The following is a 22,830-nucleotide window of genomic DNA, read 5'->3' as shown; positions in this document are numbered from 1 at the left end:
AAGGCAATAAAGGATATAGACTTGTTACAAATTACATTGACAATAATAGACAATTGTGAAGGCAACAAATAAATAAAAGATTATTTTTATAGAGCCATGTAATGTTACGTTATGTTTTCTCCAATAAAATGCAACTAGCAATTATATAAAGATTTTTTTCCCTTAGGTTAAAAATTTAATACTAATTGCGGTGTAAAAGCCGCAATGCACCCACTCATGGAAGTATGAAAAGCGCGCCTACCAAAGGGTTAATGTTAATTCTAAATCTTCCTTTCTAGAGACTGACCATTCCATTCAACTGCTCTTCTAAGTCCTTTACCAACTTGACAGAATTACAATGCTATCGGCAAACCTCAAAGTTTTTATTTCTTCTTCCTGAACTTTAAATCCTACTTGAAGTTTTTCTTTTCTTCAGTTTCCTTTACTACTCCCTCAATGTACAAATGAACAACATCGTGGATACGCTACAACTCTGTCTCACTTTCTTTTCAGTCACTGCTTCACTTTCAAGCCTCTCGACTCATAACAGCTGTCTGGTTTCTGTACAAATGCAGTGCTGCCACTTAAACCCTGTTAACGGCACTACCTGGATGGCACCCATGGTGGAAATGGCACTGTAGCAATACTGTGAGCTTAGAGTCACAGACTAAGCCGGACTACACCAAAGGCTTCTCACTGGCGCTTAGAAATGGATGGAAGACAAGGAGTGGGGAAACTGACCTATCCCTCTCAGCTGCCGCTTTCGATGCTCTTTTGTATTGTCATTTACTTTCCCGTTCCACTTGCACACAGAATAAGAGAAAAATGACTGCCTGTAAGCCTCCACATGAGCCCAAATTTCTCTTATCCTGTCGTCATGGTTCTTACATCAGTGACAGTAGAATCGTTCTAGTCACGCTTAAATGACAGTTGTCTAATGTTCTTAATGTTCAGCATTTAATGGAATGAAAGTCTTCTTTCCTCACGGGATTCCCATTTGAGTCCACAAAACATCTAAGTAATACTTATGTGCTGATCGAAACTACCAGTAATAAATCTAGCCTCTGAATTGCTTCTACGTCATCCTTGAATCCCACCTGTTGGGGCTCCCTAACAGTATTCAAGAAAGGGTCACACTAGTGTTCTATAGCAGTCTGTTCCACAGATTAATTATACTTTCCTTCAATTCTCCTAAAACTGAGAAGCTGACAGTTCATCTTCCCTATTACTAACATTATTTGGATGTTCCGTTTCATATACCTTTGCAACATTATGTGTAGGCATTTAATCAACGTGACTGTGTCAAGCAATACACCACCAACGCTGTAGTCGAACATTACAGGATTGTTTTCCTACTCATCTCCATTAACTTACATTTTTCTGCATTTATACAGCAAGCTGCCACACCTAAATCCAAGCCATTCTTCATCCTCCTACAGTCACTCAATGGTGACATCTTGCTGTACATCACAGCATCGCCAGCAAACAGTTGCAGATTGCTGCTCATCCTATCCGTCAGATCACTTACGTACATGGGCAACCAGAGTAGTCCTATGACTCTTCCCTGGGCTCTTCTGACAATATACTTGTCTCTAATAAACACTCCCCATCCAGAACAACATACTCGGTTCTATTGCTCAAAAAGCATTTGAGCCACTCACATATCTATCCCATATGATTGGACCTTCATGAACAGTCTGTAGTGGGGCAGAGTGTCAAACACTTTCTGGAAATCTATGGATATGAAATGAGTCTAACGCTCTTCATCCATGGTTCATAGGATATCACGTGAGAAAAGGGCAAGCTGAGTTTCATATCAGCAATGCTTTCTAATCCTTGCCCTTTTGTGGAAAGAAGATTTTCTGTCAGAAGGAAATTTATTATGTTCAACCTTAAAATATCCTCACGAAATCTACTGGAAACCAATATCAAGGCTATAGGTGTGTAATTCTTTTTCTCTTCTTATGTAAAAGAAGTTGCCTGTACCTTTTTCCATTCGCTTGGGGGTTTGCACTGGGCAACAGATTGATGATAATTCACTTAGTATCCTTCGTTGCTCCAGAAATCTATGATAAACTGCTGTCAGAAGCAGAGCAAGTGCTTTTGCATAGTCTATTTGTAACTGTACAAGTATTTAAACAGACCTAGTTGCCATTCCTCTGTTGAACAAATTTATTTTATTTTCTATGCCATAATCACTTATCTTAGTACCTGTTATCTCGGCATTTAGGCAATGATTGAAAGGATTAACTTAATTACAATCTTTAGCAGTGAAGCAATTTTGGGAGAATAAGCTCATGGCCTTTTGTCCATCATGTTCCCTTTCAGTGCTAGCATAGGCATCCATAGAATAAGGGGATGAGAAAGAGGGGAGGGAGGGTAAGACTCTGAAATTGCTAGTTCTGAGACAAGTTTTGATATGGGTCACGTCACAAGCTAGGTAATGGTAAAAATAACTAAACGAGCAGTTTGGTGGAAACACTGGAAATCATTTCTAGAAGTACTCCAGACTGGGATAGGACGGGCAAAGTGTCCCCTCCCTTACGGACAACTATCAGTGTTGAATGATCACTGTCTCTGACCCTTCTGTTGACTATGTAAAAGCAAAACTTCAAACATTTCCTTGTCACATTGGTAACCAGAATTTTACTTTCATTGAATGTGTAACTTAACATACTGATACCGGACATCAAATTTGACCAGCAACTTTAATAAAATGGCAGGTGAAATCAAATGTATACAAACATACATGGAATGTAAAAAAGAAAAGCTAGAATGAAAACTGCCAAAGGGATCATAATGTCATTGTTTACAGAGGAAGGTGTGATCCCTATAAGAGTACTGAGGTCACAAATACAGCTTTAGTGGGACATTGATGCACAGCCATGTGATTACAAAAGTGAGTAAATGCACACATTGACTGTCGAGTGCATTCCATAATGCTGAAAACAGAGAACTGGACATTTGAAAAGAAGAGCTAAGGGGTATAGTATATTTCTTGATAGAGGAATGAGTGTAGGGAATGGACATTCATCAATGACTGGCACAAGTGTATAAGCTACAAGAGTCAATGTGTGGCAGAAGTGACTCAAAGAAGGATAGATGTCATTGGCCAATGAAGCACGATCTGAAATGTCACACCACATTTCTGATACCACTACCCGGCAGCTGGATGCCCTCATCATTGAAGACCAGCATATTATACTGATATCACTGTCCCGGAGTCATGGTTAGCAACAGACATATAGTGCTCTCCCTACACTTTTGCCATTCTTCGATTAATTTTCATTCCCCACACTCCTTCCACTGTAAGGAAACACAATGTGGCCCTTTGCTCTTCTTTTGAAACCTCCACCTCTCTGTTTTCAACACTAATGAGAGCAGTGGATGGTCGTGTGTTCACGTACTCGCTCCGCTGCCATGTGAGTGTGCACCCACACCCCTCTAATGATGAGTTTGAAGCGTCAGTACTCTTACAGGATGGTTACTTTGTCCTATAGGTAATGGTATTGTGATCCCTTCAGCAGTTTCCATTTTGCAGCCTTCTTTTTGAATGTCTCCAACATATAGTGGTAACAAATTCATGTGTAACAGAGTCTGAAGTCTAGGAAAGCTGATAGTGATTATGAATTGGTGAATACAAGTATGTCAGGACAATAACTACAATTATTGTTATAGTGTGTGTTTCATGTGATCTGTATTTCAGTAAGTGGTTTGTGCCTATCATTTTGATGACATCATGGGTCAAAGACGGGAGGTATCGATATATTCAGTATTTCCCTGCTGAATGTCAATAGAAAAAAGACTTTCAGAATAATCTCACCCAAATCCCTATTTTTGACAAATGTTTTAACAGTATCAATTTCTGATTTTACAGCTGGCAATGAGTCCTCAATACAGCTACACATTGACACCTACATCAATATTCCGCAAGCCATCTCACTGTGTGTGGTGGTAGGTACCTGTGGCACCACTAACTGATCCCCCTTCCCTTTTCCACTTGCAAATAGTACTGATAAGGGATACTGAACGTATACAGAGAAGTGAGTCACAGAGATATTGAAGGAACTAAAGTGGCAGACTCTTGAAGATGGTTGAGTGACTGTAGGAAGATACAAGATGACTTAGACAAACTTTACAGTTGATGTGATGAATGGCAGCTAGCTCTAAATGTGGAAAAATGTAAGTTAATACGAATGAGCAAATGAGTTGGAAGATCAAACCTGTAATGTTCGGATACAATATTGCTAGTGTTATGCTTGACACAGTTAAGTTGTTTAAGTATCTGGAAATAACACTGCAAAGCAATATGAGATGAAATGAACATGTGAGAACTGTGGTAGGGAAGGTGAATGGTCAAGTTCACTTTATTGGGAGAATTTTAGGAATGAGTTATGTAAAGGAGATTACATGTAGGATGCTAGTGTGACCTATTCTTGAGTACTGCGTGAATGTTTGGAATCCGTACCAGGACGGATTGAAGGAAGATATCAATGCAGTTCAGACGCAGGCAGCTAGATTTGTTCGAACAACTTAAGTGTTACGGAGATGCTTTGGGAACTCAAATGTGAATTCCTGGAGGGAAAGCAACATTCTTTATGAGAAACACTAATGAGAAAATTTAGAGAATCAGCATTTGAAGTTGACTGCCAAATGATTCTACTGCCGCCAGCATAGATTGCACATAAGGACCACTAAAATAAGATATGAGAAATTATGGCTCATACGGTGGCAGGCAGTCATTTTTCTCTCACTCTACTTGAGAGTGAAACAGGAAAGGAAATGATTGATAGTGGCATGCACCATACAGTGGCTCGTGGAGTATCTATGCAGATGCAGATAGACGTAAACTATCGTGTGAAAGTCTATTAACAAAGTTTCAAGAACCGGCTTTATACGATGACTCTAGGAATATACTACCATTCCCCACATACCGCTCACATAGGGATCGTGAGGTTAAGATTAGAATAATTACTGTGCGCACACACACACACACACACACACACACACACACACACACACACAGAGGCACTCAAACAACCATTCTTCTCATACTCCATTTGTGAATGGAACAGGAAGAAACGCTGATAACTGGCACAATGGGACATACCATTTGTCATGCACCTCATGATAGTTTGCAAAGAATAGGTGTATATGTAGATGCAGAATGGCGCAAAGGCAAAAATGATTGTTGGTAAGCCTCTGCATTAGCACTAATTTCTTCATATTTCTCATCATAGTCATTTCGTGAATGTTGTCCAACTCTTTCTGGAAAGTACTCTTTCGAAATTTCCATAATAAACATCTCCATGATGCACATTGACACACTTGTAGTACCCGCCACTGAAGTTCGTTGAGCATCTCTGTGACACTTTTGTACCAGCTAAATGATACCGTGACCAAACACAGTGCTCTTCATTGAGATTCCCTGTCTCTTTTTATCAGCCCTACTGTATAAGGGTCTCAGAGAGATGAAAAATGCTCAAGGATCAGTCAAACAAGTGTCCTGTAAGCCACTTTCTTCGTGGATGAGTTACATTTCCTTAAGATTCTTTGTATGAGTCTCTGTCTGGCATCTGCTTTCCTTATTATTTGTTTTATATAATCGTTCCACTTAAGATTGTTCTGGATAGTTACTGCAATTTTGTTCTACAGTAGACACTGTTCCAGCAAACTGTTATCAATAGTGTAGTTGTACAGTAGAGGATATCTTTTCCTACATGGGATGGAGCAGACATCCAGTATCAGTAGATTAAGAAGCAATAAGTGACAAGAAATTGCAAGATTTGACAGTGACTGAATGCTGGAATTTTAGATTTTTTACTTTAGCTCTTACTCAGTGAACCATTTTCAGATAATTCAATACCAATATGTTCCTTATTTATTTAGTAATGTTTCCGCTTGCATACAATGGTAGGACCTCTATAGCTTTCAGACTTTATTTAATTCATGTATCTTACTTCACTGAAACTACATACACTGTAGAGCTCCAACATTATTTTCCATTATATTTACATACTGGCAACCAATATTACAACTGAGAATGTTGTCACCCCAGCCCCACCTGTATCAAGATCACTGTCAATTCCCTGCGGATCAATATAATCTTCATTTAAAATTAAACTTGTTTTTATGGCACGTTTGTCCACTTTGCCATTTCACAACCCCGCTACTACCTCTAAACAGCTTTGGCTATGCTACACATCAGTCTGTCACCATGATCTACATTTCAAAAATTAGTGCTGGTACTAATGTCGCTAGTTAAAGTATAATAGCTGTATCCAAAACTTCGTTCTCAGTATGTACCATTTAACTACTCCAGTATTCCAACCAGGTAAAGATTAGGTTAGACCAATCTGAAAACTCTTGCTAGATAAGAAATCATGATTTCAAAAATCACTGTCCACAAAAACATCATTTCTGAATTAGAGAGCCTTTATTACAATAATTTGTCCATTGGCACTATCTGAACAATGCACAGTGCTCGAAAATTCCAATCACAACATGTTTGACAATTTTTCCATAAACTCAACAGCTTCGGAAAGTAATTAGTGCAGAAAATTTTCATGTCACTCACAAAATTGCGCCAATAAGCCAGAAGCCACAATACCATGGGTTTATCTCTCATCATATATGGGCGTTTTACCTCTCATCTTATATGTAAATCATTAGCAAAACGCTGTTAGGGGAAGTACCAAAAGTGCATAACCACTCTGATTGTAATTATCTTCAAGTAACTGCTTAACATCAACATTGGCGTAATTTTCCTTTGTCTTGGGTAAACATTCTGCAATCAAGTTTCATCAAATCAAGCATTCAGGAGCAATAACTGAGTTTCAATGTAAATCATTTAAATTTTATGCAAGGTTTTTCCAAATAGGTAGCATACCACATGTACGGCACTCTCTGATGCAATTCCAATTAAAACATTCAATGTAACTGTCCACTAAGAATCACAAGCATACTGTACTTCGTCTGATGTTCAGAAAAGTCTAAAACATATTGTACAGGAAATAGAGATTAGCACATAAGTACAAGCCATAAACATTAAATGACAACGCGAAAGTTATGATTTTGTAGGTTATTTCCAAGGTAGCTTTTACTTCTCAATTGAACTATATCAGAATCTGAGAATAGTCAATTTGAAAGATTTCCCAATTCAGGAAAGCCTAAGCCCACTGCCACTAGTTTACACCGAGTGCAGCATTCCATTAATCTTTCTACAAGTACCATATCTTGCATTGCTTCACAAATATTTGTTATTTCCCAATGTAACCAGACAACTGTAGAACAAAATAACACACCCCAACTATAAACAACAGTGGATCATTCAAGCATTTATGCATCATCATATACACAGGAAAGTCATCAAGAGGGAAAATTTATTCGATTCTTGAACCCATCGTCGTCGCTTGGCACTCAACATGTCATAAATATGCAGCTTCCCCACAAACTACCTTAGCCTGACAGGCAATAATACTCAGCATATTAGAAAACAAACTAAGAAACTGTGTGTCACAAAGTGCTCCTCTGTGAACATTAATGGAATTTTTCTGTCATAATATGGACTGGAAGCACAAATATTTATTTACACAACACACGATTGATTTCATGAGTTTACAAACCTACGACATCCGGGCCACACATAAACAAAATAAAGGGAAGTAAATAATGGCAGTTCCTTGCTAACCAGATTACTCGTAAAAATTACTCACCATTTATGTATTAAGTACGACGGTATTCGTCAGCAACTCTTCAAAATAAACTTCATTCCACTAACGCACATTTTACCACCATACGAGACGCAAACACAAAGATACTATTAAGACCGCCGCTTGTAAGTTCAGAGATGCCTTATAACTCATAGAGTGTAATGCTATAATGTACCGATATTGTTTTGTTACATGCCGGCAGAGATTTCAAATATATCATCAGTTGCTTATCGTTGTTCTCCTGAGTTTCTCAATGCGAGTAAAATTATTAAGAGCCACGAGCCACTGTGATGTTTACACTCAAGAAAAAAAAGAAATATCAGGTCTATGTAAAACTAAAGTCGCCTGAAACTTCCAATGTTTAGCGCACAACCTTAAAGCACAAGGATGACGACTGGAACTGATTACGAAAAAAGGACAGGGAGTTAATGAAAGAACAATATGCATTCACCAGTATGAAATGGTAGAACGAAAACATATTGGCTCAAATGTACATTGAATTAACACGAATCATCCCAGCATTGCCATATGGCAACGCAGCGCAAGTATCGCCGTTTCCGCGAATCGCCGCTACACGATTGTTGCGTCAGAGATAATAGCATTGAAGTTCATTGTTGGAAACTCGAGCAGGTGTCTGGTACAACCTTGGGTCGGTTGTTGCTTTACCATCAGCGAGAGAAGACTTGGAAAGTCAGCACGATGTCGGAGAAAGATGATCCCTCGTATATGGTAAGGTAAAAGTTACTTTTGAGTTATTTACTTATTCAATGCAGTAATGATACCTACTGGAAATTCTTGTTGAAATATGTATCTTTATTTTAATATTGTCGTTTCCAAAAAAATGTATTTTAAAAGTAGTTTTATGGTACCGTATATTGCATTTTTGTTGCCATATGGCAACGCTAGGTCATACAGCGCTTTTCCCTTTTGTTGACATTTTTTGTACACTATTACATATTTTACGGTGTTTTGAATAGTTTTATTTAGAACTGAAGCTTGGTTACGATAGCTGGATAACTTTCTCTCTGTTTTCACGATATTTTAGGCCCATTTCACTGAAAGAAGCCACTGATTACTTAGAGGACAGTATGGATGAAGATGAAGCATTGTATTTACAACCCCCTGAAACCGAAGATGGAGCTGTTAGCGAAGAAGATGACGAGGAAGATGAAGAAGGTTGGTTATCAGATACTGTGTACCATGGACAGTTAAAAGGTAATTGTGGAATAGTTATGAAAAGTGGCAGCCATATTTTATTTAGCGTATGGCTAATACAGACATATCATGATATTACATATACATATGTACATATTGACACACAAGAAACTTAAGTATGTCTTTACAACTGAATATCAAGTCCTTCAATCCAGCGCACTGCATCTGGAGTTGCTAGCAGGAAGTCCTCTTTGGCGCCGTGATAGGCTCGAATCCTGCATTCACTGACAATGTGGTGAACAGTCTGGTATGGAGCCCCGCAGTCACAAGCTGGATCAGGCAGCTTGTTCCACTTAAAGAGAGCATCCCTGCATCGCCCATGGCTGGTACGGATTCTGTTGAGAGTAGACCACGTCTTGCGTGGTAAGTCGAATCCACTTGGAAGTTTAGCACCTGAGAAGATGTTATGCAGGTGCACATCTGTCATTGCTTCCCACCGACCTTTCCATTCTTCAAGAGGTTTGAAATTCTTAGCAACCATGTCAGCAGCATCGCACAGAGTTGGATGACGTGATTTCAATCTCTTGCGATTTAAAAGTGGCAGGTCGCTATGCACGGGTAGGTTAGAATTCCTGGAGATCTTGTGGAATTCTCTCATAAGGGCAGTACATCTGCGTAGATCAGGAGGCATTATACCGGTTAACAGTGGAAGCCAATAAACTGTAGTAGATCTGATTGTGCCAGATATTATGCGCATTGTCGTATTCAGCTGGGTATCAACAAGCCTTGTATGATGACTATTCATCCAAACAGGTGCACAATACTCAGCACTTGAGTATACCTAGCCCAGAGCTGAAGTTCGCAGGGTGGTTGCTGAAGATCCCCAGGTAGTTCCGCATAGCTTATGGAGGATGTTGTTTCGAGTCCTCAGCTTTTGAGCTAAGTTAAGAAGGTGTTGTTTGAAGCATAGTGTTCGATCCAGGATGACACCAAGATATTTTGGGTTCCAGTTGTGATGAAGAATTCTGCCTCTGAAACTTACCTCCAGTTTTACGTTCGCCAACTGGTTATTTAGATGGAAGCAACACACTTCTGTTTTACCCACACTGGGTTGGAGTCTCCAGATTTTGAAGTAATTGTCTAATGCAGACAGGTCATTGGCTAAAATCTCTTCTGTTGTCTTCATTTCCTGGTGTTTGACGGCTAGAGCCAGGTCATCGGCATAGCAGTATTTTCTGGACGAAGTGCCAGGTAGATCAGATAGATATAGGTTGAACAGTAAGGGTGAGAGAACTGATCCTTGAGGCAATCCGTTGTTCAGCTTCCTCTCCTTACTTATGTTGCTTCCAGTGATTACCTGGAACTTCCGATCACTTAGCATGCTGTTAATCAGTCGAGCCATTGTTCTGCAGGGTATGATGCGGAGAAATTTGTAGATAAGGCCTTCCCTCCACACAGTGTCGAAGGCGGCAGTTAGATCAACAAATGCCACTGATGTTTTCTGCTTCATTTGGTATCCTGACTCTATGAAGGATTTGAGAGACAATACTTGGTCGCAGCAGCTACGCCCTGGTCTGAAGCCTGCCTGATCAACTGGAACGTTCTCTAAGATAGCGCTACTTATTCTGTTATATATTAGCCTTTCAAAAAGCTTGTAGCAGCAGCTGAGTAGGGAAATGGGGCGATAGTTTTCTACCCTGTTGCTGGGTTTGCCAGGTTTCAGAACAGATATTATCTTCACCTTTTTAAACTCAGATGGAAGTTGACCAGTCAGCAGGATGTCAGTGAAGAATTCTGCCAGCCATTTCTTAGCTTTTCCTCCCATATGGATCAGGAATTCTGGGTGGATACCATCGAATCCAGGTGCCTTAAGAGGTTTGAGGTCCTTCAGTCCAGAGTCAATGTCTGAAACTGTGAAGGGATGGGTATACTCAGATGAGGGAGATGCCTTCTTTTTAAGGTCACGAAGCTGTCGTCTGATATGTCTTGTATGTTTCTTGTCAGGATTTACTCTTGAGGTGGTAATGATGTGGGAAGCAATTTGGTCTGGTGTTACTTCCGAATTTTTTCTGCATGCTGGTGCACTTCCTCCCAGTTTTCTCAGAAGACTCCATGCTTTCCTGCTCGAGTGGGTAAAGTCCATAGTTTTGACTGTTTCTGCCCATTTCTGCATCCGAGACATGTCCAAGCTGGACAATAGTTCCGTAGCTATCTCTGGGTCACCACTTTGCTGGAAGTATTGGTACAGTGTTTCACTTTCCTCATTCCATCCTGGAACATATTCTTTTCGGTATCCTCTTGGCATACACTTTTTAGCTGTTGCTATTACTGCACCAATGAAGCGTTGATAGTTATTATGTGATGGAGGCATCCATCGAATGGTCTTATCCAGTTCCGTTGAAAACTTCATCCAGTCAGCTTTCTGGAAATTCCATCGAGCATGCGGAGTTGATCGTATGACAGGAACAGTGCAGCCAATTTGTATTATTACAGGTCTGTGTTGGCTGTGAGGAAAGGCATCTATCACTTTCCTTGTGGTGTTGATGGGAAAGCCAGTTTCGTTGCAGCTAACAAAGTATAAGTCAGGATTTGAATCCTTGTCCCAAGCAGCTGACCTGAAAGTGCCTTGATCTTTGGCATCAAACACTAGATGAAGATTATTCTCTTCGATCCATTCTGCAAGCATGCTCCCATTTTCATCATTTTGAGAGTACTTCCAAAGTTCATGGTGACTATTGAAGTCTCCTATGTAAATTGCAGGATGTTCTGCTGTGTGTAGTACAAAATCAGGCCATGTTGTTTTGGGTGGTTTGCAAACATTTGTAATAGTAATGCCGTGCAATTGTATGGCAACTGTATGTATATCTGCCTCCACACTTACAGAAATCAGCGAAGCTTCGTTTATGTTGTTACGGACATACGTAGCAATTCCATACACCTCGTGGTAAGTTACACCAAGTGCAGAATATCCAGAAATTCGACCTCGGCTTCGGAATATTTCTTCGCTGGAAACACAAGTTTCTTGAATGGCGACGACATCGATATTGTTGTCCAGCAAAAATTTTGACAGATAGTCACACTTTGCCCTGCTAATGCTTTCGATATTCAGTTGAAGGAGTCTGATAGTTGGTCCAATGTTTCTTGTTAATGAGCTCTGAAAAGAACTGTTTCTGCTATTTAGTTGATATGTCATTGCCAGGAGATCCTATGGATAGTCTGGCTGCCTGTAATCACTGTTGCTCAATTAGCACCACCCAGGAGGCACGTGTAGGGTATTTTAAGGTTAAACCTATGGACGTGAGCAACGCTACCTCCCGGCAGCCATATTGAGACTACTGAACAAATGAAATCACAACAAAACATGGAAGCAGAAACTGGAGTAGAGACAAAGTCTTGGCTAAAGTTTTAGAATGTTCTCAACAAACTGTGAGTACTAATAATGAAGATATTATGAACAAACACTGTTGCAAGCCTTCAGTGAAGTTAAAACGTTTTCAGTCAATGAGGTCTACATGTGCAAATCCATCATTCAAGAAGAACACAGATTTCAACTGGGTGAAAAACGAATCTGAACCAATTACTGCAGTATTTCCTCCAGCTAATTACCAGAATTGTTTTGGAATGCCACCCAATGAACAACTTGAGAAATTTTTCGATGACGCTCTATTACAACATATTTTTGATGAGTCAGGAAAGTATGCTATATTTCTTGGGAAGCCTAATCCAAACATTACTGTGGAAGAGTTGAAAGTCTTTATTGGCACTTTACTTGTGACTGGACACAACTATTGCTCACGTGTATGATCATTTTGGAGCAATGATGGTTATATAAAGAATGAAATGGTCTCAGATGCTATGTGAAGAAATCGCTCTCAACAGATTCCCCAGATAACACAGTAAGCCGGTTTCAAACTTGTTTCCAGATGTAAAGTTCAAGTATATAAGCTTGATCAAAGCTGGAATATTCAGGCCTGTTAGTTGGATTCAAGCTTGAAACAAACATCAAAGTTGGCAGAGTTCAAGCTATATCTCAAGCTTGACTTATCAAGTTTGGCTACAGCTGTATCTACACACGTGGAATACAGCCTGGTATTTACAGCTTGTTTTAAGCTATATAATTATTAATCTGAATTTATTGAACCTAATTAATTAAATAAATATCAGAATGGAAATGGTGTGAAAAAAATTATCAAGACATGTATGTTTAAAAATTTTTATTATGAAAGTGTTTAAAATTGTTTTATTTTAAAATTTAATTATTCTGAAGCCCCTCCAGCCCCAGCACACAGACCAGAGAAGGATCAAATATCGCTGACTTCTGCCGGTATAATGATCCTGTAACAGGTAAAAGAAAATGTTAGCCATACCTAAACATAAAAAATGTAAAAAGTTGAAACTGATCAACCTAAATAAATTTATACCCCAGATTTGCAAAATAACTTCAAACTCACTGATGCAGTAAGAATCATTAACTAGTATAAACGTCACTGAGTAAGCAGTTGCTTCTGGTGACTTCATTCCAAAGAGTTTTAAAGTAATTTGAAGCAACTTTTTGTTTTAAATTTTTAAAGTAAAGATGACATTTGGGTAATTTTGCGATGACTTCATGAAGCCACACATCACTATTTCTAACAGTTTCAGGGCCATTTAATCTGAATTATAAAGAAACAATTACTTGAAATCATATACACCTCATACTGTAAGCTTATAAGGAATCTACTGTTTAGAAAAATGTAGACTCTTATTCTACCCATAACTATTTTTTGATGAGTAAAACTGAATCAAAATGAAATAAAGGATGAAATCGAAATGAATTTAAGAAATTACCAGTTCTGTGGAACTGAAACGTAAAAGAACAAAAAAAGGCGAGATTTTAAAAAGGTAAAATAACATTAAGTTTTAATTTATTGGTGCCACGTACTAGAGAGCTCGTTTACAATGACCTCTTTTTGCTGAACAACTTGTAATATGTATTGTTAGCTGGTAATCCATTTCACTTTCATCCAGGCTCAATTTTTCTACATAAAAGAATATGATATTTCTTTACGTTACGTAATAATATTTAACATTGGTAATATTAATGTACCACTAGAGAAAAATGCACCAACATACCTGTAACACACTATATATCCTCTTCAGACCCGGTGTAGCAGTAAGGCAGGAGACGCCACACACTTACCGAACTATTTTCCAGTATAAAACAAACTTCACAACAGTCAACAATCATTAACGCGCGTCACAAAAGTAAAATGGCCGTAAACCTAACAGAGTCAGTGCAAGGCTTATAAACGCTTGTGGCGCTTCCTGTGGACGTCTATAGAAGCTATGCTGCGCGCGCATCTGCTGTACAGGCTTCCAGGGAAATTACAGTTTATTTCAAGCTTGGGAAAATTATTTTAATTCAAGCTAAATTTTTACAGCTTGATGTAAACTGTGTAACAGGTTGATTTTTCAATCTTGAATTTTCAACTGAACCTAAACTCAATATCCACCTTGATATAAGCTGTTTAACAGGCTGATTTTTCAATCTTGAATTTTCAACTGAACCTAAACTCAATATCCACCTTGAAATAAGCTTGAGTGCTAGCTGGGTCTGCAGTTTCTTCACTTTGAGGAAACTCAGAAAAAAGGAAGTGAGGGGGATAAAAAGTGGAAATTACATCCCATTACAGGCTATCTGAAAGCAAATATGCTAAAACATTTCCATCCTGAGCAGAATCTTTCATATGATGAAAGTATGATAGCGTACTTCAGACATCATGGCTGTTAGCAGTTTATAAAGGGAAAACCACTGCGATTTGGATACAAGGTTTGGTCTTTATGCACACATGCACTTTACCTAATAAATTTCGAAATGTATCAGGATAAAAATCCACGAACAGTTCAAGACTCTGAAGAAAGATTTGGAAAATCGGCAGCTCCACTTGTGACTATGATTGATTTTGATAATTTATTTACTGGATTTCTATCCATGAGAACAGAATTCTGAAAAACTGCCATCTTGAAAGCAAAGCAATTCTAAAGAAAAGGCCAAGAGGATATGTTACTTCTATCAAAATGGAGGATACTGGTATAATTATCACCAAATGGTTAAATAATGCTGTTGTAAACGTTGCATAGACATCATATGGAAAGAATCCCATTTCATTGGTGCAGCGGTATTCCAGAGAACACAAAAAGAAAATCAGTGTTAGCCAGTCAAGTGTTATCAAAGAATACAACAGATCAATGGGAGGCATGGACTGAATGGACCTGAATGTAAACCTTTATCGAATCGGGAATTGTGGTAAAAAATGGTGGAGTTGCATCTTTACATGGTTGGTTGATGTGCGCATGCATAATGCATGGCAGCTACATAGAATTGCCCATCCTACCATATCTCACTTAGAATTTCACCATCACATTGCCATCTACTACTGCAATCACAATGGAGAAAAATCCAAAGGCCCTGGACGCAATTGTGCATTACAAGATACACCTTACGATAATCAACGTTATAATGGACTTAACCATTGGCCAATTCCAATAGGGAAGAAAAGGTGATGTGCTGGTGAAAACTGCTCTACAATCAACCTAACTGCATGCTCAAAGTGTGAAACTGGATTATGCATAAAATATTTTCAAAATTACCATTTAAAAATTTAAAAAAGGTACTAAACACACGTAAAATATTATTGTATGTTCATATTTCATGCAAATAATGAAATTTCTCGTGTCTGTATGCAATGAAACCTAGTATGGAATGAAAAATGCGTTGGAGTATTATTTTCTTCTGTATGATCCAGCGTTTCCGTATGGCAACGCATCATTGGGAGAAAGTGAGAAATGTGAAAAGAAAAGTATTGATAGTTTTTAGTTATAGGCATCTCTCTAGTTATAGTTACGAACATTTTTCGTATTTTTTTAAAATTAATTCGGGACATAATGGATCAATAAACAGGTAGGTCAGCACTTCAGATAAACTTCAGTCAAAATTATCATTTTGATTTCTATTCTTTGAGTTTACCTTTGCCAGTCTAGAAAGGAAAAAACAGATTCAAAGTGCTGCATTCTCAGTCTGGCACCAAAGTTCATTATAATTGAACTGTTAACACAGGACTGAGTCTCAGATGTATCCACACAACACATTTTTCTGTTCAAATTGATGCATGCACTTACACTTCCAACAACACAAGCACGCATACGTATTTTTTGGACACTTGGTTTCTTGAACAGAGAGAGTGCATTGCTTCCAAGGCTAGGGAATGTCCATAATGAACCTGCTCCTCCACGAAATGCAAATGAGGCAAAACCTAGTGTGAAAATCTGCTGGGGTGGGCATAGTGTACCCGCATGCCTGTCTTTACCTGGCGAGGCTGCTTTCACCCGTTTATATCTTTTACCCACTTGAACATTTACAACTCACTCAGTTCTGTGTTACCAACACTGTGCGTCGTTTATAAAATGGAAGTGAATAGAGATATATTCATATCAAAAGCGTTTTCGATAAGTATAATTTGGGACAAAAGACTGCAGTGCCGGCCAAAGTGGCCGTGCGGTTAAAGGCGCTGCAGTCTGGAACCGCAAGACCGCTACGGTCGCAGGTTCGAATCCTGCCTCAGGCATGGATGTTTGTGATGTCCTTAGGTTAGTTAGGTTTAAGTAGTTCTAAGTTCTAGGGGACTGATGACCTCAGCAGTTGAGTCCCATAGTGCTCAGAGCCATTTGAACCAAGACTGCAGTGCCATGCAAACCGCAAGCTTATGGACAAAGCTAGGTTGGAAATTGCTGCTGAAATGGGAGTTCAGGACAGTAAGGAAAAATAAACTTCTCATCATTATTCGTTAATCTGATACAGCTCCATACGGCAATCGTACTTTGTTCTTCCTGACGTCTATCTGAAGTTGTTAGGAATTTCAAACACCTGCGTTTGTCTCACGTTGTGGAGCTTTACTGGGAAGCACAAGCGTACGGTAATCCAAAACATCTCAGACAACTGTTGATTGGCTAGCTGTCTTATTTATGTTTTGCTGTAGTACTACTTGACAACGCCATTATACAAAAGCATTTAAATAAGGAACTTCCTCTTTCATACTCAGCTAGTCACGGTAACAGTAAATTTCACTGGCCACATGGAATAAGTGTGCAAAATGCATATTCTTGAAGTTTGTGGTATGAACTGCTTCATTAAACGTATGCTCCACCATAGCAGATTTTCTTTGTTACCTTTCATACTTGGAAAAAAAAACCATCGCATTTGTTGAAATGTTCCACCCACTGCAATCGATTTCCTGACAGATCATTTAAATAAACTATGTTCATACACCACCTTGTATCTCGTAAATTGTTTAAATAAACGGTTTTCTATACACTGCAGTCAATTTCCCAGCAAAATCTTTAAATAAATGAATAAATTACATTCCAAACACTGCCTTGTATCCTATAAACTGTTGAAATAAACAATATTCAATACACTATAACCGATCTCCCGCCAAATGGCCAATCAACTGAGTTCTTTGCCGCAAATTTCCAGGTGCTGGGGGAGGAGAGGGTTTGGGGGATTTCCCGGAGGGGAGGGGTTAATTAATTGATCGATTTAATTAGTCAATCAAATTGTTATCAAAAGTGTGCTTGTGTCAGTGAGGAAGTTCCCGAGGGCGAAGTCTGGAAGAAGAGGGGGAGGGGTGACATGGATTGCCCCCTGACGTAGGCAACCCACACTGTTCATCGATGCTGCACTTGTTCTGCTACTACTACTACTACTACTACTACTACTGATCTCCCCATTCTGTCTGCATCTGGAACCAAAGAGAATAACGATTGTTTAAGTTGCAGGGCAGCTGTACTACCATCTGGGAAAGGATTTTGCCGACCAACTGGCCCACTGAATTAGCCGTCAAGCTCCACTGTATGAAATGAACCAGAGCTGTGGTGGGGCGGATCTGAAATTTGGCGCTGTATAAGTGTAGGGAGCATGGGTGGTCAGCCTCCACTCATTGGATGATATCACCTGATAGACTGCAAGCTCCCATCTGAAAGGGTGGAGTCAGGGCACAATCTCATGACATCCTGGGTCCAAGGCTGTCTTCAAATCACCAACCGTTCTGCCAGGGCAAATTACCTCTGAGGTCAGGGAGTCATAACGATGGGCATATTTTAAATCACAGATGTTCTTAGTGGGCATCATCAAACCAAGAGAATCAAGGAGTAATTTAATATGTAATTAAACGCCAGTTCATTAGGACAAGGAGAAGAGTGAAATAATAGCACACACTGCTGACAGTGTAAAAGATACTACAGAGGATAGAAAAGTGTAAACTTGTATCTTCTCAAACTCAAAATACATTGTGAAAAAAAGAGCTCGATATGACGATAACTTCCTCAAGAAAAGAGGAAGCAATGTGACCTCCATTCTAAATGTAACCAGTAGATTATGTCAGTTGTGAGAAAAAAGGCTTCTTTATTAGAACAGGTCAGCCAAGAATGGAGGCTGGGTGGCAGTGGGACAGTGAAGCTTTTCATCTAACATGGCCAAAATACCATAACAGATGAAGCTATGGTTTAGAAATAGGATTCAGCATGTAGTTGATGAATTCGTTTATGTATGTACTGAAGATATTCCTTTCACCTCTAACTCTAGTTCTGCTGACATGCAATCATATTGAAATGAACAGATCACTCAGACCACTCAATATTAAAATGTAAATGCATTACAGGTGTTGCATACCATCTCAGATGAGACTCCTTGGTGAAATTTTTATTTACACTAACAACATTTGTAAGAGTTAATATTTTCCCTCAATATATCCTGTGTATTGCTAGATTAATAAAATGACAATAAAAACTGTTTTAATTATTACAGGTCCTATATGTATTTATTGTTGTAGAAATTTTCAAAAGCGTGTCCAAAATAAATGCATCTTCTCATTTCTTTGTACAAACAAAAGAATCAGAAATAACCATTCAAAGTGGCTTACCTTAGAGTGACCATGAGACGCTGTTCAGGAATAATTTTCAATTGATGAAAGTTACATCATCCTTTTTGTAGCGATAATTCTATTTTACTCAAGGTGTAGTTGACTGTATCCATATCCATTACGAAATACTAATTAAATTTGTCAGCATGAAGTTTAAGTTCATGTAAAAATGTATAAGGGGCATTCAAAAAGAAAGGTGCTGGAGGCATAATTACAGAAACCAGTAACTGCATGTTAGAAGTACAACTCTGGCTGTTGAGACACTTGTCCCACTGTGACACAAGGTGGTGAACGGCTGTCTCTGTGACAGCTGGACATCGTTGTCCGAGGTGAATCGTTTGCCCTCAGAGCCTTTTTAAGGGGACCAAACATGGTGTAATCACAGGGAGGGAGGGGTGAACTGTATGAAAGGTGGCTGGGAACCTCCCATTTGAATTTCTGCAGGAGTGCCATGACTGTGTTGGCCATATGAGGCTTTGCATTGTCGTGGAGCAAAATGACCCCACGGGTGAGATTGCCTCTTCATTTGATTTGATCACTTGGCGAAGGGTGGTCAAGGTTTGCAAGTAATGCTGCGCATTCACTGTTGTCCTGTGCTGCAGGAAATGAATCAGAAGGGGGCCATCTTGGTCAAAGAAGAACGTCAGCGTAACCTTTCCTGCACTCGTGTGGAGTTCCTCGGCTTTTTTTGGTGGTGGTGACCCTGGATGCTTCCACTGGAGACTTTGTTGCTTTTATTCTGGTTCAAAGTGATGACACCATGACTCATCTCCAGCCAGCACTCGTGCCAGGAATGCATTCCCTTCCCGAACATAGCACTGCAGATGAGCAAGATAGTGGGCCATTCAACATGCTTCCTGGTGTGGTTGAAGACCGTGGGGCACCCATCGGGCACACACTTTGCGCATGTGCAGTCTTTCCTTCATGACTGTGTGAACACTTCCAACGCTCAGTCCGACCACGGTGGCTACGGCTTTCACTGTCACTCGGCAGTCCTGGGTAATGAGTGCATCCACCTGCTGGACGATGTCATCGGTAACGCAGTGTGGTCCTCCAGACTGTGCATCACTGGCTAATGACACCCATCCATCCGTGAAGTGCTTGTGCCACGCCTTGACCCATGCAATGGACATGCAGTGTTCGCCGTACACTTGTGACATTCATCGATGAATGTCCGTTCCTCCTACTCCTTCCACTGTCGGAAAACGAACATCTCTTTGCTCTTCTTTTGACACCTCCTGTTTGCAATGCGACCGGCAGCATTGGATGACTGATGAATGCTGCTGATAGGTCCGTATAGTCACGTGACGTGCACGCATGCCCTGTAGCGACAGGCTGTGAACTCCTACACTCTGGTCGGAACCACACCTCATTACACACTCCATGATATTACCCCCCCTGTCACCGGTTTGTGCATTCCAGACTCTGGCTCATTCCTTTTTGAACGCCCATAATATGATACTCACCTGCTTGAAGGTAAGTTCTGTTAATTTCATTCACATTTCTCTCTCTCTCTCTCTCTCTCTCTCTCTCTCTCTCTCTCTCTCTCTCTCTCCCTCCATTTTATAGTATGTGGTGAATAAAGCACTCTTTAGTAGAAGAGAAGCAGCTCAGATCTATTGTGTACTACTTCATACACAATGATAAGGAGAGGTGGGCTACAGAGGGGTGCAGCAGCTGTCATTCTAGAGAAGTTGGACAGGAGCAGAAATGATTAGAGATGACATAAATAAACATAAGTTTTACTTATAGCTTTCTCCAAGTGCTGCAGAGAAACTTTACAACAGAATAAACAGCAATAAAGTCCAGCTATTACAAGAAATAAATTAAAGACCATTGTGTAGTGTGAGGCTCCTGCTACTAATGCACAAGCAAACTGTTGACGGCTGACTGAGACTGAAGACTGCGACTGCAGCTGAGGCCGTGTAGCTGCCACCAACTGTCCTGTATCGCGATGGCAGAGGGCGCTCGTAGTCAGAGCTGTTGAAGGGAGTGGGGATGCATTATTGGATCCGCCAGGTCCCAGCACAGCCGCTATTACCATCTGTCAGAGATGTGGATTTCTGTTGGCGTTTTCTGAGATGACAGTGAGGGTAGTATCAATCTATGATACCACAGCGCCCATTTATGTTTCGCTGTGTAGTGTGTTAAGCATATGCTTCAAGGCAATTTGTGTGCAATAATGTCTGCTTGTGTCTGTGTATGTGCGGATGGATATGTGTATGTGTGCGAGTGTATACCCCTTCTTTCCCCCTAAGGTAAGTCTTTCCGCTCCCGTAATTGGAATGACTCTTTACCCTCTCCCTTAAAACCCACATCCTTTCGTCTTTCCCTCTCCTTCCCTCTTTCCTGATGAGGCAACAGTTTGTTGCGAAAGCTTGAATTTCATGTGTATGTTTGTGTGTCTATCGACCTGCCAGCACTTTCGCTCGGTAAGTCACATCATCTGTGTTTATATATATATATATATTTCCCACGTGGAATGTTTCCTTCTATTATATATATATATATATAAAAACAAAGATGAGGTGACTTACCGAATGAAAGCGCTGGCAGGTCGATAGACACACAAACAAACACAAACATACACACAAAATTCAAGCTTTCGCAACAAACTGTTGCCTCATTAGGATAGAGGGAAGGAGAGGGGAAGACGAAAGGAAGTGGGTTTTAAGGGAGAGGTTAAGGAGTCATTCCAATCCCGGGAGCGGAAAGACTTACCTTAGGGGGAAAAAAGGACAGGTATACACTCGCACACACGCACATATCCATCCACACATACAGACACAAGCAGACATATTTAAAGACCCTCGTTATGGGGTCCGGTTCACCTTTATCTCTCCCCATATATTTTTATTTTCATTTTCATTTCACCTCATGGAACACTTTCCACCTTCTAATACCATGTCACCCTCACAACACCCCCACAACGAGGGTCTTTAAATATGTCTGCTTGTGTCTGTATGCGTGGATGGATATGTGCATGTGTGCGAGTGTATACCTGTCCTTTTTTCCCCCTAATGTAAGTCTTTCCGCTCCCGGGATTGGAATGACTCCTTACCCTCTCCCTTAAAACCCATATCCTTTTGTCTTTCCTTCTCCTTCCCTCTTTCCTGACGAGGCAACCATTGGTTGCGAAAGCTAGAATTTTGTGTGTGTATGTTTGTGTTTGTTTGTGTGTCTATCGACCTGCCAGCGCTTTTGTTTGGTAAGTTTCATCATCTTTCTTTTTATATATATATATATATATATATATATATATTCAGAATTCAGAATGATGTAGGTTGCAGTAAGTACTGGGAGATGAAGAAGCTTGCACAGGATAGAGTAGCATGGAGAGCTATATATATATATATATATATATATATATATATATATATATATATATATATATATATATATATATATATAGCTCTCCATGCTACTCTATCCTGTGCAAGCTTCTTCATCTCCCAGTACTTACTGCAACCTACATCATTCTGAATCTGCTTAGTGTATTCATCTCTTGGTCTCTCTCTACGATTTTTGCCCTCCACGCTGCCCTCAATGCTAAATTTGTGATCCCTTGATGCCTCAGAACATGTCCTACCAACTGGTCCCTTCTTCTTGTCAAGTTGTGCCACAAACTCCTCTTCTCGCCAATTCTATTCAATACCTCTTCATTAATTATGTGATCTACTCATCTAATCTTCAGCATTCTTCTGTAGCACCACATTTTGAAAGCTTCTATTCTCTTCTTGTCCAAACTATTTATCATCCATGTTTCACTTCCATACATAGCTACACACCATACAAATACTTTCAAAAACAACTTCCTGACGCTTAAATCTATACTCGATGTTAGCAAATTTCTCTTCTTCAGAAACGCTTTCCTTGCCGTTGCCAGTCTACATTTTATATCCTCTCCTTTACTACTTTAAGTGTCTCATTTCCTAATCTAATTCCCTCAGCATCACCCGACTTAATTTGACTACATTCCATTATCCTCGTTTTGCTTTTGTTGATGTTCATCTTATATCCTCCTTTCA

The 22,830-nt window shown here is 39.7% G+C and overlaps 1 protein-coding gene across 1 annotated transcript in view; it reads right to left on the bottom strand.

The window, feature by feature from the left end:
- LOC126428387 (pre-mRNA-processing factor 40 homolog B) overlaps positions 1 to 7,827 on the bottom strand; it is a 184,904-nt gene extending 177,077 nt beyond the window's left edge. Inside the window, exon 1 of the mRNA XM_050090312.1 lies at positions 7,695 to 7,827. Within this exon, the coding sequence (XP_049946269.1) occupies positions 7,695 to 7,697 (3 nt within the window). The 5' untranslated portion in view covers positions 7,698 to 7,827. The remainder of the gene's footprint in view (positions 1 to 7,694) is intronic.
- Positions 7,828 to 22,830: the final 15,003 nt, after the last annotated feature.

The sequence above is a fragment of the Schistocerca serialis genome, chromosome 12 (genome assembly GCF_023864345.2).
Source record: "Schistocerca serialis cubense isolate TAMUIC-IGC-003099 chromosome 12, iqSchSeri2.2, whole genome shotgun sequence".
In the NCBI taxonomy this organism is placed as follows: Eukaryota; Metazoa; Arthropoda; class Insecta; order Orthoptera; family Acrididae; genus Schistocerca; species Schistocerca serialis.
The sequence above is the reverse complement of the archived record's forward strand: the minus strand, read 5'-3'. Positions and strand labels throughout refer to the sequence as shown.